Below are 13,409 nucleotides of genomic sequence, written 5' to 3'. Positions count from 1 at the left end.
TTTCGAAAAGTAGTGAACTACAACAACAAAAATTATTTTATATTATTTTAATTAATCACATATTTGGGTGATTATACATTTTACGATAGATTATGATAAATATTATATATAATATTTATATTAAGTTATACGTAAATGATTTTTTGAGACTACAAGTACCAAAGGTTGATCTCGTCCCCTGCCAAATTATAAGCTCAGAGTCAATGCTCCTTAACCAACGGACCCTAAGCCGTACTTGACATTTATGTTCGCACATTTTTATGGAGTTTTGTTAATTTGCTGTGAAAATTCATTCACTTGCTGTGTTATATTAATACGAAATCATAAACTAGCTGTAGAATAATTGTTTCAATTGTTAAATTTCATTACTATTCTTTTATAGAGGCATACTTTATTTTATACTCTTAAAGTATTGTTTCTTGTGCATTGAACCTAATCTTGGAATGTAATACGAAGAAAGCCATGCTAATGTTACTCCATAATTCGTTCAAGCGACACTATTTTTTAGTCTCGTGACATCTGTATGGTCAGCTAAAAATTCAATTAATTAAAATAATATAAAAAAAATCATTGTTGCTGTAATTCACTACTTTTCTAAACTTTTATAACCGGTTAATGCAATATTCATCATCATCAGTCACTATATAGACCATGTAGGACTTAAACCTGTTCAACAATTTCCTTCCATTCTTCTCTGATTTTTGCTTTTGTTTTCCAAATTTTTTTATGTTATTCATTTCTTTTTTTTATTTTTATGTTCATTTCTTTTAAATCCTGCTGCACACTGTCTTTCCATCGTTTTCTTGGTCGCCCTCTTCTTTTGCTGCTTCCTACTTCGTTCTCATAAATCTTAAGTGGTACTCTTATATCCGGTATTCTTATCACATGTCCAACCTATCTTAATCGTTGCTTTTTCATAAATTTGTTGATTGTATCATCTTCAGCTAGATGTTCTAACTCGTGATTACGGGGTCAAAAATTTTTCTGAATATTTTCCTTTTCAACACTAATGCAATATTAAACATAAAAAATTCTGCCAAAAAATATATAGTGTTTTCAAACAATGAAATGTAATATTAAATACATTATGTATTGTTGTATGTAACAATGTACAAACTTAATAAAAAATTATTAATCCAAATAATAAATAAATTTGCAGTGCATACCATAAAATAGGCCATGCATTGTTAATTAAGTTCACAATGCCATATAAGCAAAAATATTGCCATTACTACGTCAATACTCTAATTTCACTCAAATAAACTATTATTGTTTTATAAACAAAAGTTAAATTTACAACATGTGTAGTACATAAATATGAAATGTGTACAAAAATAGCAAAAACTAAGTAGAAAGTCAAACAAGCATCCTGGAAATGTGCAGTAGATATATGCAGTATGGAATATCATGGAAAGGATAAAAAATGGCACTGTACTTGAAATAAACAAAACAACTGCACTTGACACCATGATAAACTGTTTACAAGTGAACTACAATCGAAAACAAAAAGGACATTTTTAAGTTCATTGTATGAACTTCATACACTTGAAATAAAGTACAAAAGGACTTGGAAAAATGGCCAGAACAAAGGATAGTGAGCTTGTTTTCACATATGCAATTGCTGCAAAAAATATAAAAATTAATTTATGTAATTTGATATAAATTTTCGTTATTATTTATACCGTTGCTTACATATGTAAAAATATATAATTTAATGATATTTACAAATTGAACACACACCCAAAGAAAAAATTATTTAATTACAATTTATTGTGTTAAAAAATTATACTTATTACACGCAATCCTTTAACAAATTGCAAAATAAATCATTGTAAATATTATTTAATACAATCCCAAGGATTTAACATTTATGGCAATAAAAAGCTTGAATTATTTATAAATATATAATTTTTAAAATACTATTTCCTAATTTTGCTGGTAAATTTAATTAGTGGATTTAGGTGTGTGGTAATTGGATCAGATTATTTTTATATAATTCAAACGCTAATTTAATTAAAACATAAATATCATATATATATTAAAAGCAAAATATATTAAAAATAATTGGATATCAAATGCTAAATTGTGTGTTTGATATATATATATGATATGTGTAATATATATAATTAACTAATTAACTAATTTAAAGTATTAAAATGAAGATCATATAAATACTATAGAAAAGCATAGCCTATGCCAAGATTTTTTTAAGTAATTGTTATAGCTGAAGTAATTTTACTTCTCTTGGAAAGCTTCTTTACGTACGCTTGAATGCGGGCAGAAGTTGTGCGCCACGCTTAAAAATATTACAAAATTCCCGATGTGAAATGTATCTTTTAAGGGACACCTTATATTCCATTAGGTGTCACACTATAATATTTTGGAGTATAACGGAAAGTAAATGGTGGGGTCAATTTTGATATTTGAGCAGTGGGGAACCCAGGGATCTAAATGCGTGTCGTGGTGTTTATGATTGGCAGCTAAAAAAACACAGGGAGAGTGTTAGTTACAGTTGTTATGTTCGAACTAATGGGCAGTAATGTATTCGATTATTAGTGTTAAAATACATATAGGTGGAAATGTAAGATTTGCTTTGCTTGCTAGGGATTATCACCGCAACTTATAATTTACAGAATACTTAGATTTAAACAACAACTACGGATATCGTTTGCCATTATGATAGTTTAATTTAATACTTGCTTACTTGTTTTCATCTTTATTCGAAAGCTATTGAGATTTCTTCATTATATATAATGGTGTTTCATCGAGACCAGCAGGAGTGATAAAAATTATTGATAGACTTAAATGAGAAACCATTTGGAATTGCACTTCAATAACTGAAACACAACAACAGATGTAAGTGATTTAGAAATAGAATTGTTTGGAGTAAATATGTTGTGCCTCTAAACTGTAACAAGAACGACTAATACTGTATAAATGTGAGTTCTGATAATTTAAGTAAAAATTATTGCATATAAAATTAATTTGGTGAAGACGTAGAAACCTTTATTGACCGTGTATTTAGTTTCTTGGGAAATAAAATTAGTTTTCCATATTAATTTACTTTCTTACAAAATTAACTCCACTTCAAGTTGAGAACACCATTAGATGCTACCATTTCAATGAAATTGTTTACTGGAAAGTTATTCATGAAACAATTCATAATTACAAAGTCCAACTAAAAACTACAAAAAACCTAATATTATTACTTATAGCTTTAAAGTTCAAATCAAGTTATCATATATAATGTTCAAAAAGTGTAATGAACATTTAAAAAAATATTTTGTCATATAGTTGTTATTTTTTGTTAAGTACATTACAAAACTCAACTGATTAAAAATTTTTTGTACTAAATTTATTTTATTTGAGATATTAAAATATAAAGAGACTTGGGATGAGTAATAGTTACTTGAATTTTGTTGAGGTATTTTATGCCTCCAACAATAACCTACCTCCAGTAGAGGTTGCGAAAGCAGCTCGCGCGCACTGGGACACTTTACCATCTAAAGAAAAACATAAGTACCATGTAGAGAGCAATGAGACCGCTGAGAACCTCCAAGATGACTTGGCTATGGAATGTGGAACATGTGGTAAGAAAAAGAAGAACCCTTGTGCGAAAAAAAAGAAGAAAACTTGTCCCAAGAAGAAGCGTAATCCCTGTGCTAAGAAGAAAAAACCATCGTGTAAGAAAAAGCCTAATCCGTGCAAGAAGAAGAAAAAGCGTCGTCAAATTTGTTGCTAATAAGTAACAAATTTTCAATGCAGACTGGAGTAAAAATGTGAGTATAAATTTAAATAAATTTTTGACAACTAATTTTAAAAAATTTTATATACATAGAATTAGGTGGAAATTTTCAACTCTTGTTTCCAGTCTGTTAAGTCCACCGGACAAAAAACAGGTCAAAAAACTGTAAGTTTTGTTACATTTTTTAATTATATTAATTTAAAATACACATTTTTTGCGGAATAATATAATGCTACATGTCTATATCTTTTGTTGTATGAAAAAAAAATTTATTGCCTTTAATATCTAACCACTGACTGGCGTTAAAAATGAAGTCAAAATAATTTTTTTTTAAGTAGAACTTAAATACATTTTTTGAAGCTTCTATTCTTCGGACAGATCATTTTTAAAATTTGGGATAATGTTGAATATTTATATCCGTATTTCCCTGATGCTCAAAAATAGGTTTACATTTTTTGATTTCAGTCTGTGCAAAATTCAATACCAATAACTTATTTATTCGTACATCAGCGTTCAAATAGTCAAATGACATTTTTGTGTACGAAAGCACGCTGTGAGAGTTAGTGTATATTTTTATCAGCCTCATCTGATCTGATCCTGATCCTAATCTGATTGATCAAATTCCTGATTAATTATTATTGTGGAATTCCTCAAGAAAGGTAATAAGTAAACAGCAATCAAAGATTAATTAAATAAAAATTTGTTTTTTCAGGTTTATAAGCCCTCGTATTTGCACCATACAAGCCTGTATATATCCTGTATTATATGTCCTGTATTTTCTGTACTGCAATGTAAGGACGAGTCAAGAAACTATTCCCCCACAAAACTCATTAAAAAAATTATCAAAATTCAAAGAAAGGTACGGTGAAATGTCAACTTTATTTAACAAATGTGTTAATTAATTTATAAATTAAAGCAATTATTTTAAATTAGCTTTTAGAGTCATTAAGTATTTTAAGAAAATTGTGAGTCAAGTCTGCAATTATTCGAAACGAAACGAAATCTTATGTCGATGTTTAGAAAATTCAAGTAGATTGAGGTTGTTGTGAGTCAAGTCTGTATATTTTTTAGAAACTAACATAAATCTATTAAATTCTATGTATAAGTTGTATGTTCATATTAAGAAAGTTTAAGTGGATTGATATTGTGACCAATCCTGCCTACTTTTTAAGAAACTAACACAAACTTATTAAATTTATTTAGTAATATATATTACATATTTAGGAAAATATCATAATATTGTAAATTGATTGTAACCGATTTCATTTAATAAAATAATAAATAAATTAATAAAGGAAAACATATACATATTAAGAATTTATATACTGTCTCAGATAGGAAATAGATTAGTATGATGAAAAAGTCCTGTATATCATGAGTATATTTTAACCTACTATAAAAAGTCAAGTTATGGACTGATGAAAATTTATTATCTTATATTATATATTAATATAATATAATTATTGATTCATCCGTACAATGAGCTATCACCTTCTTTGTAAAAGAATTGAATTAAATGTTTTATCTCAATTGCTTGCAAAAACAGCATTTCTGTAGTTGTAGGTGCTATCAACCAATTAAGAAAGTATCGAATATTTGTGATAGAAAACAGAAAATTTGTATGAATTTTCATTTCACTTAAAACTATTTGAGACATTCTTAAAAATGTATGTATGAAACAGATTTATTCATTCTTTTAAAATATTTATCTCACAAGAAAATCAATAAGTAGGGCACCGAGTCTTTATTATTTTAATGATAAAATTTTAAATAATATATTTAAAAAGATAAAATATTATAGAAAAATGCTTCGTTTTGAAAACATTTGAACCTCGACAATATGTAGAGTACCATTAAAAAATTAATTTTGAAATGTTTTGCATTTAAATATCGAAGAATTTGTATAGAAAAATTCTTTCCTAAGGGATTAAAATGGATTCCACAAAACCACTTCCAAATCTAAAAATCAGAATGGATGAAGAAAATATATATGTATGTAATAAAAAAAAAAAAATAATATAAAAATATAAAAAATTATATACAATTATATATATATTTTACATTTAGTGAAATCAATGACACTGCAAAACGAAAACAATATAGAATTTGTCAAAGCACGGGTTCCTCAGGCACGGAGTAGCCCAAAATTTAAATTGGTTGACAATGTTTCTAGGCGTGGATAGCGAAAGACATTATCAGTTAATCCAAAAGCTATATTTAATAATAAACCGATGACATCAAAATAGAACAAAAAGTGGAAACGTGGTGTTTATAAGAACGATATAATTCTTTAAATCGTTAAGTGAAAAACGTTATGAACAAAAAGAATTTTGAATGTTTAACCGGCCCCCACTAGACGTCGAAGTTGATCAATAACAAGATGGAAAGACCATATCTATGAGACGGGGTAGAATTCTTTATTTCGTTAATAGAAGACTTTATCAACAAATCTATCAAGTTTTTACTATTTTCAATAATTTCAGTCTTAATTAATGACAGCACAGTAGACCAGAATAAAAAGAAAAATATAGTGTTTATAAAAACGGGTAGAGTCTTTTATATCGCTAACTGAGAGCTATCAGTAAATCTAAAAAGTATTTTGACTACTATATCGATGAAAACCAGACATTGAGGTTGAACAATATATGCACTGCTGTCTCCTTTTCTTCTAGACATAGTCTGCAAGTTTCTTCCTCAGCAAGAGTTATCTTTTTGAGGTGATATTTGAAGTTGCTATGTTCAATAGTTAGTGGGGTCATCCAGCTTAGGGTGCTCCGCGGATAGCTAAGCATTTTATGGTTTCCCTGACCCACCACATCACATTATTGGTCGTTGATATTATATTTTATTATATTTTTTTATATATTTATTTCTTTGATTTTACAAAATAATTTGTTTTTATGAATGGCATTTTCACAACCTCAGCCGCATACAATTTATTTCGAATCTTCAACTGCACATTTGTGCCTGCAGCTGCGAACTGATTATCAATGTAACCCATGGCAACATTTTTACACAAACTCGGACTTGGACAGCCGCTGGTAACTTGGCCAATTAATTGCTCATTATGGTATATTTGGGCATCAGTGCGTGCTGGTGGCGTATCTGAACCACCTAACATCAACAATCCAGCACGACGCTTGGAAACGCCTGTGGCAATTTGATTTTGTACTGCGTGCGCTCCTGGATAATTTAATTCAGCACGGCGACGTTTGGCTATGAAATGAGGTTAGTGAGAAAAATGCAAGCAAATTTTGTTTTAATTAAATTACTTACCTACTAGCCATGTTAGATCCGCTTCGATAGGTGTAGTTTTATTATTAATATCTTTACCATATAAACAAAGACCTGCTTCGAGACGCAAAGAATCACGTGCGCCTAATCCTGCCAACTTAAGTTGTGCCTCCGTGTTGCTATTTAGAAGAGCTTCAGTTAATTGCTGTACATGTGTTGATGGAACAGATATCTCTACACCGTCTTCACCTGTGTAACCACAACGTGTGATACGACAGTTTGGTATGCCGGCTAATTCACTGTTAAATGTCTCCATAAATTTGACCTCATCCATGTTAATATTTTTTGGCAAGAGTTTTGCAATTGCCGCAACAGCTGTGGGGCCTTGTACAGCTATCAGTGATTGATCTGTAGGAGTTAGAAACTCTATGCTAACATCACGACGGTCCGATTTGTAATTAGACTGTATAGTTAAACGATTATTAAAAAAGTAATATTAATTTAAAGCATATGAGTTCAAGATAATTTTAGATTCGTAAACGAACAGTATTTTTAACCTATAACCTATGTATGAGAATGTCTATAAGAGGTGGGTGAAATTTCTAATATGCATAAAGGGTAACGGGGCAATCCTTTTAGAGATTATATTTAATTGAACTGTCTCTACACAAACATAAATGCTTCGTAATTCGTAATGAGAATGTTCCATCAAAACTTGCGAACCCGCTAATTGATTTAAGGGACTGAGTCACCACGTGAACTAAACAACCAAGATAAAGATTATTGGTGGGGTAAGGGTACATAAAACATGATACTCTTCCAAAGGCACAGTGGAATTGGGCTCAGATGAGAGTGTGTCTTTGAATAATTGAATAAATGTGTGACTATATTAGGAGAAATATTTTAGTTAAAGCTCAAAAAAGACAAGTTTGGCCAGCCCATGGCACTGTACAGATCATGGCCCATAAGAGTCGTTTTGCAATGTGTCTCGATAATTCAGTGAAAATATAACATCAATGTGATAACTCTAATGTGTTTCTACCTCATTAATATTTCGTATTTTGTTGATTCACATTTTGTCACTTTACAATATTGTTTCTTATTTTTATTATTAAAAAGATTGCCTATCATTTTCTTATTTATGAGGATAAGAATCATGTAGTTTTATCTTAATATATCCTTAGACAAAACTATTATTGTAATACTCAAATGTTTGTTACTACAAGCTATGGGTCTACAGACCTATATACGCTTTCTACTTTTTGTGGTACAAAACAAACCTTTTTGTTTATTTTTAGGGCTTCTAAAACAATTTTAATATTAAATTTTTTGCAATATTAAATATACGTCAAATATAATATAAAAATCTCAAAACTTGGATAATTATAATTTTTGAAAAAATTGTTTTTATTAAACCTACATAAAACTATTCAATCTACTACAATATATAGTACTACATTATTTTCTAAAAATCTAAACCTATATTTTATTTTGTAGTTCTATCACGTTAAAAGAATTTATATACTCACAACTGCATTTTCCATTATTTGCATATCCTGTTCCTTCATTGCTGCATTCGATACGATATACAGGCACTCATCACTTAATTTCATTATAATTAGATCATCCAGTATGCCTCCATTTTCATTAGTAAATACAGTTAAAGTACCACGACCATTCTTTTTGATGCCTTTCAAGTCCGCCGTGCAAATCGATTCAATGCACGAAATGCAATCCTTACCTAAAACGAAATGGAAAAGTTATATTCAGTCCACATACCCTTCGACATAGACAAATCAGTTTTAGCTGTTTATTTAAATAAATAGTATTGTTCTATTATATAATCATTTATATATAATCTACTTATATATCATCAATTAATTATATATATCAAATTAGAACTAATTTTGTTTTCTTACCATGTACATAAGTTTGCAGCATATGAGATACATCGAATATTGAGCCAAATTTGCGAGTATGTAAGTGTGATGCCTTGATGCTCTGATCTGCGTACTGAACCGGCAAGGCATAACCACCAAAATTTACAATTTTGCCATTATTTTTTACGTGGAAATCATATAAAGCAGTCCGTTCCGGAGTTTTGGATTCAGCGGAATAAGAACGATGATTTTGACCAGCTGCCAATTGATAATTTTTAATTTGAAATTGTGATTTACTAACGCCAGTTAATTGTTTAGTAACAGAGACAAAATGATTTTGTAATTTATTCATTTTTATTTAAATTCACTATTTAAGCGGTACCAAATGCAGTAATGAGATACTTGAAGTCTGAACGCTTATCAGCTACTAAAATGGAAGCAACTTAAGTTATACAAAATATTTTTTAAAATCGAAAATACTCTAGACTATAATATTATGTGTGTTTATTAATCTTCAAAATATCGTTCTTAATGTGCGTGAGCGATAACCCCCCGCTGTGATGATCATCTCAAACGCGAGATAGAAATTAAAACCGATAAAAATTCAATAGCTTAGACAGAGTATTTTTCACACTGTGAGGGTGTTAATGAGAGTAAATCTGAGTGGATATTTCAAACAAACATATATAATCATTAAATATCAATTTAATAGAGTTGAACGAGTATATAATATTATTCTTCAAAAAATATATCAAGCTGAAAGCGATTCTCTCAATCTTTCAATTCTTATTGATAAGACAACATCAGGTCTTATCGAAACATAAAATGTATTTGTAGTGTGAAGTACCACATATTTCATAATACTATTAAAAAAAAATTATAATAATTATAGATTGGTGGAACAATTTGTCTAGATTCTTATTTCATATAAAATAAATATATATAAAAAACACTGTAAATTTATTTTTGGTTTAATTGTGATAAGTCATGTTATATATATAGTACATTACACATTCACATGCATATCAGAATATATTTCCAACTTTTATTACTATAAAATCAATGTTGAACGTTTAATTCTAATCTTATTCCATATAATTTTTACGGTTGTTGAGTTTGTTGAGACCCTTTAGCAGTTTTGAATCGGGATGGTTGCCAATTTTATCGAAGAGTTTCGGTAGTTTCACTTTTATATATATTTAAACTTTTGCTAAAATGTTGTTTAATTTTTGTTATATAGACCTCTACGTCGATATAAAGATCCATATTTCTGATATATCAGACAGCACTAACTATGCTTCTCAACAATGTTTTGGCAGGTGTGAAATTTGCTAATAGGTGTTATGGCTGTTTTTTTCATAAGTAATAACAATATAACATTCTTCATTATTGTTTCGTTTAATAGCATTCTTTTTTTTAATATTAAATTCATTCATATAATAGTAACAAACGGAGTACAAAAGGATCCAAATAGACATATTGCTGGAAAGGCAATCTGTATATCTCGAATACAGATCATAAAATGAAGTTTTTATTTTTATTATTAATTATTTTTTTCATGAGAACTTGAAAATAAGTACTTCTTGACATGAAATTCTTATTTTGTTTTTCTTTATAAGAACTTGAAAATAAGAACTTCTTGACAAATATTTTATTCGGTATGAAATAATAATTAAGAAGAATTAAATATAAAGAGAATTACAAACAATTGTTGGATTAAATAAATTTTAACAATTATCCTACTTATTGGACTACTTATAAATATAATTAAGTAAATTGATATCTTGAAGTAATGATACATATATGAATATACGTATATTCATATATATTCATTTTATAAATTTTAAACATTTTAAATCAAATAGGATTGGTTTTTATTTAATCATGAAAGCAATTCACATGCAGTAAAATTAATCCAAATACTGTGCAGCCTGGATGCATAGTAGTTTCAGTGAGACAGACTGTCCGACGGAGGGAGTTACGTGCTTTGCATGTGGGATACTAAAAACATATTTTCTGATACTTTCCGAGCACATGAAAATGTATTGCATGAAAATGCATCTGCTATACAGGAAATGCATGATAACAAAAACAACAAAACAAAGTACATTCGCGCATAAGTCACGCGAGTACCGCCTCAGTAAAAATTTAATTAAATTCCTGATAAAGAACGCATTTAATTTCGGAATTCGCTCTTAACTTTTTATTTGCTTTTTCGATTATTTCATTTACCAGCGATTTTATAGAAAAAGTTTCCCATATAATTTCATATTTTCCTACGGCGTTTTGGATGTGCGAAATATGTATGAAGTGCTCTCATATGTGGATAACTTTAATTAATGGTATTTCGTATCTGCTATCTCACTGATTTGAAATCTATAGTCTGACAGCGTAAACAATTTTAATCCTAACGATATTGTACATTGAACAATTGTGTGGATGGAAGAAAATGAAATTTATTTCAATTTCAAAGATGAGTTAAAATGCTTGCAATCGCTTAAATTTAATTAATACTTGTATATTGTACTAAAGACAGACAAATTTCCTTAATTTCGTAAAAATGAAATTAAGTTAATTTCGAAAGTGTACATACTGCTCCAAATTAAGTAAACCACATGTTTTTTGTTTACAAATCGAATGTTTAAAATTACATGCTCCAAACAGCATTTTTAACTGGGAAATTTTAAAAGTTGATTAGTATAAATATAAAGAATGACATTTAGTAGTTTTATTAGCTTGAGTGGATTTCAGTTATTTGAATTATTATTTTTCTCTCTATTTTTAATTTGTAACAGTTACAGTTTTTTTCTCCATATTCAAACATAAAAATATACATTACCTTCAAAATATTTTCTCAGTTTTATTAAAGTCAACTGTCACTAACATTTATTTTATAATAATTTATAAAAAATCTTACACATAGTTGCATTTAAAATATCCTTTAAATTCAGTTTTCGTGTTAATGAAATTAAGGCAATTTTCCTTAATTTCGTTCTAACCTTAAAACTGAATTTTGTGTGGAAAAAACGACTTAATTTCGCTGAAACGAAGATGAAATTAAGATCCTTGCGAAATTAACATGTGTCTGAATATAGTATTAGCCGCTTAAAAAGCAAATAATGCTTTCATAAAGAATCAGAAAAGTATTTATCATTATTTATTAATAATGTCTTCAAAGAAAAAAATTAAAAATTCTCAAATTTTAAAACAACCAAATAGCCCAAAAATATAAAGGATTTAGCATTTTTGTTGTTAATGTTGTAATTTTCACATACTCGGTATCTTTATGTATTGTTGTAGACGCGTTTGTATGGCATAACTGCTCTGTACCTACATCCTGTAGACCGTTTCTAGGATCCAGAATTACAATAATGTTTCCAATGCATTAACTTCGCACTTTAATATGCGAAAAGAATGAAACTTTAATAAACGTAAATTGTGTGTATGTGAAGGTTTTATTGGCTTTCCATTTCTGGGCATCGTTTCAAAATGTGTTCTGTGTTTACTGCTTTCACATTTTGTTTTTACAGAGCCAGGCTATATTTTTTTGGACATTTTGAATGCATAAATAATTATATTTTACCTATTTCAATAAATTCTATTTTACTGGTGTATAGAACAGAAACAAAAACATATTTTTTAATAATCAGAGCAATAAAAGGAAATGTACGTTATATGAATATTTGGTGGCTGTTTTCCAATTTTTATACAAAACCGTAAATAACAGCTGGAATACATTTAAATTTAGTTTAAAATTTTTTTTTTGTAAAAAAATATTTAAACAATTGTTTGTATCATGAAATTAAACTAGCTCCAACCAAGCTCGATTTACAGAAATATAATAAGTGTGCTTTAAAATTATAATCAGCAACTTGGTAAAAAGTTTAAGCAAGTTATTTTTTTAATATACGTTCTCATTGGTATATATATTTCGAACACTGCTTTCATGTCAACCTTTTTATCAAAATTTTGTTGTTTCAGACCAAGAAATAAAATTGTGGGTAACTCATCGGGAAGTACAACATCACTCAATAGGTCTATTCAACAAGCTACTCATAGTAAAACTCAAGTAAAACACAAGTAAAGTGCAAACTGAGAGCGTAACACAAATAAGGTGCCAAATTACGCTCTTTACACAGATTTTCATGGAACAGCTTTGTGTTAAATCTGGTGAAAACACCAGTGCCGTGCTAATAAACAATATAAAAATTTGAATTCAAACCAAAACAGCTGATTCACATATCACAAAAATTTTACTTAAAATAAAATGCACGAGTAAAGTCTGTGTAACATTTTCAAATTTCGACAGCGATGTTACGCTCTTTCAGTTGCTCTCATTTACTCGAAAATTTGCTGGTGGAACGCACTTGTGTATACACAATGTTACTCCAAGTTACTACGAGTAGCTTGTGGAACAGACCAAATATGTCTACGATCTGAAACAAACATATATGGCAACACTGTAGACAAACTGGTACGATTTGTGGAGATTAGTATCCTTATAGGACTGTGCGAGACTAAGTTTCCTCTTTTGATTATTTAATTGTGTT

At 28.8% G+C, this 13,409-nt stretch overlaps 2 protein-coding genes across 5 annotated transcripts; one reads left to right on the top strand and one right to left on the bottom strand.

The window, feature by feature from the left end:
• Positions 1-3,312: 3,312 nt before the first annotated feature.
• Positions 3,313-4,997, top strand: LOC119685981. 4 transcript variants are annotated; one of them, XR_005252845.1, is made up of 5 exons: positions 3,317-3,779; positions 3,839-3,910; positions 4,211-4,404; positions 4,458-4,604; positions 4,679-4,991. XR_005252845.1 is itself a non-coding variant. In XM_038100418.1 (4 exons), exons 1-4 carry the CDS (start codon positions 3,760-3,762, stop codon positions 4,792-4,794), a joined length of 366 nt encoding a protein of 121 aa, XP_037956346.1. In that variant the 5' UTR covers positions 3,313-3,759; the 3' UTR covers positions 4,795-4,997. The 4 variants fall into 4 exon arrangements, 3 of the variants coding, with proteins under 3 accessions (XP_037956346.1, XP_037956345.1, XP_037956347.1); XM_038100418.1 differs by lacking the exon at positions 4,211-4,404 and having other exon boundaries at positions 3,313-3,779; positions 3,845-3,910; positions 4,662-4,997; XM_038100417.1 differs by lacking the exon at positions 4,211-4,404 and having other exon boundaries at positions 3,313-3,779; positions 4,662-4,994.
• Positions 4,998-6,513: 1,516 nt separating this feature from the next.
• Positions 6,514-9,307, bottom strand: LOC119685972 (aminomethyltransferase, mitochondrial-like). The gene is made up of 4 exons (XM_038100406.1): positions 8,899-9,307; positions 8,509-8,720; positions 7,022-7,442; positions 6,514-6,961 (listed from the first exon to the last, which is right to left on the bottom strand). The coding sequence occupies exons 1-4, from the start codon at positions 9,209-9,211 to the stop codon at positions 6,612-6,614; spliced, it is 1,296 nt and encodes a 431-aa protein (XP_037956334.1). The 5' UTR covers positions 9,212-9,307; the 3' UTR covers positions 6,514-6,611.
• Positions 9,308-13,409: the final 4,102 nt, after the last annotated feature.

This window comes from Teleopsis dalmanni, chromosome 2 (assembly GCF_002237135.1).
Source record: "Teleopsis dalmanni isolate 2A chromosome 2, ASM223713v2, whole genome shotgun sequence".
Taxonomy (NCBI): Eukaryota; Metazoa; Arthropoda; class Insecta; order Diptera; family Diopsidae; genus Teleopsis; species Teleopsis dalmanni.
Note: the sequence above shows the minus strand (reverse complement) of the source record. Positions and strands in the feature narration are given on the sequence as shown.

Coding starts and splice junctions, on each gene's coding strand:
- LOC119685972 (XM_038100406.1), bottom strand. CDS start 9,211: ATGAATAAATTACAAAATCATTTTGTCTCTGTTACTAAACAATTAACT. Junction 8,721..8,898: donor GCTGCAAACTTATGTACATG/GTAAGAAAACAA, acceptor ATTTCGTTTTAG/GTAAGGATTGCATTTCGTGC. Junction 6,962..7,021: donor GGATCTAACATGGCTAGTAG/GTAAGTAATTTA, acceptor CTCATTTCATAG/CCAAACGTCGCCGTGCTGAA.
- LOC119685981 (XM_038100417.1), top strand. CDS start 3,760: ATGCAGACTGGAGTAAAAAT. Junction 3,780..3,838: donor ATGCAGACTGGAGTAAAAAT/GTGAGTATAAAT, acceptor TTATATACATAG/AATTAGGTGGAAATTTTCAA. Junction 4,605..4,661: donor TTATCAAAATTCAAAGAAAG/GTACGGTGAAAT, acceptor TATAAATTAAAG/CAATTATTTTAAATTAGCTT.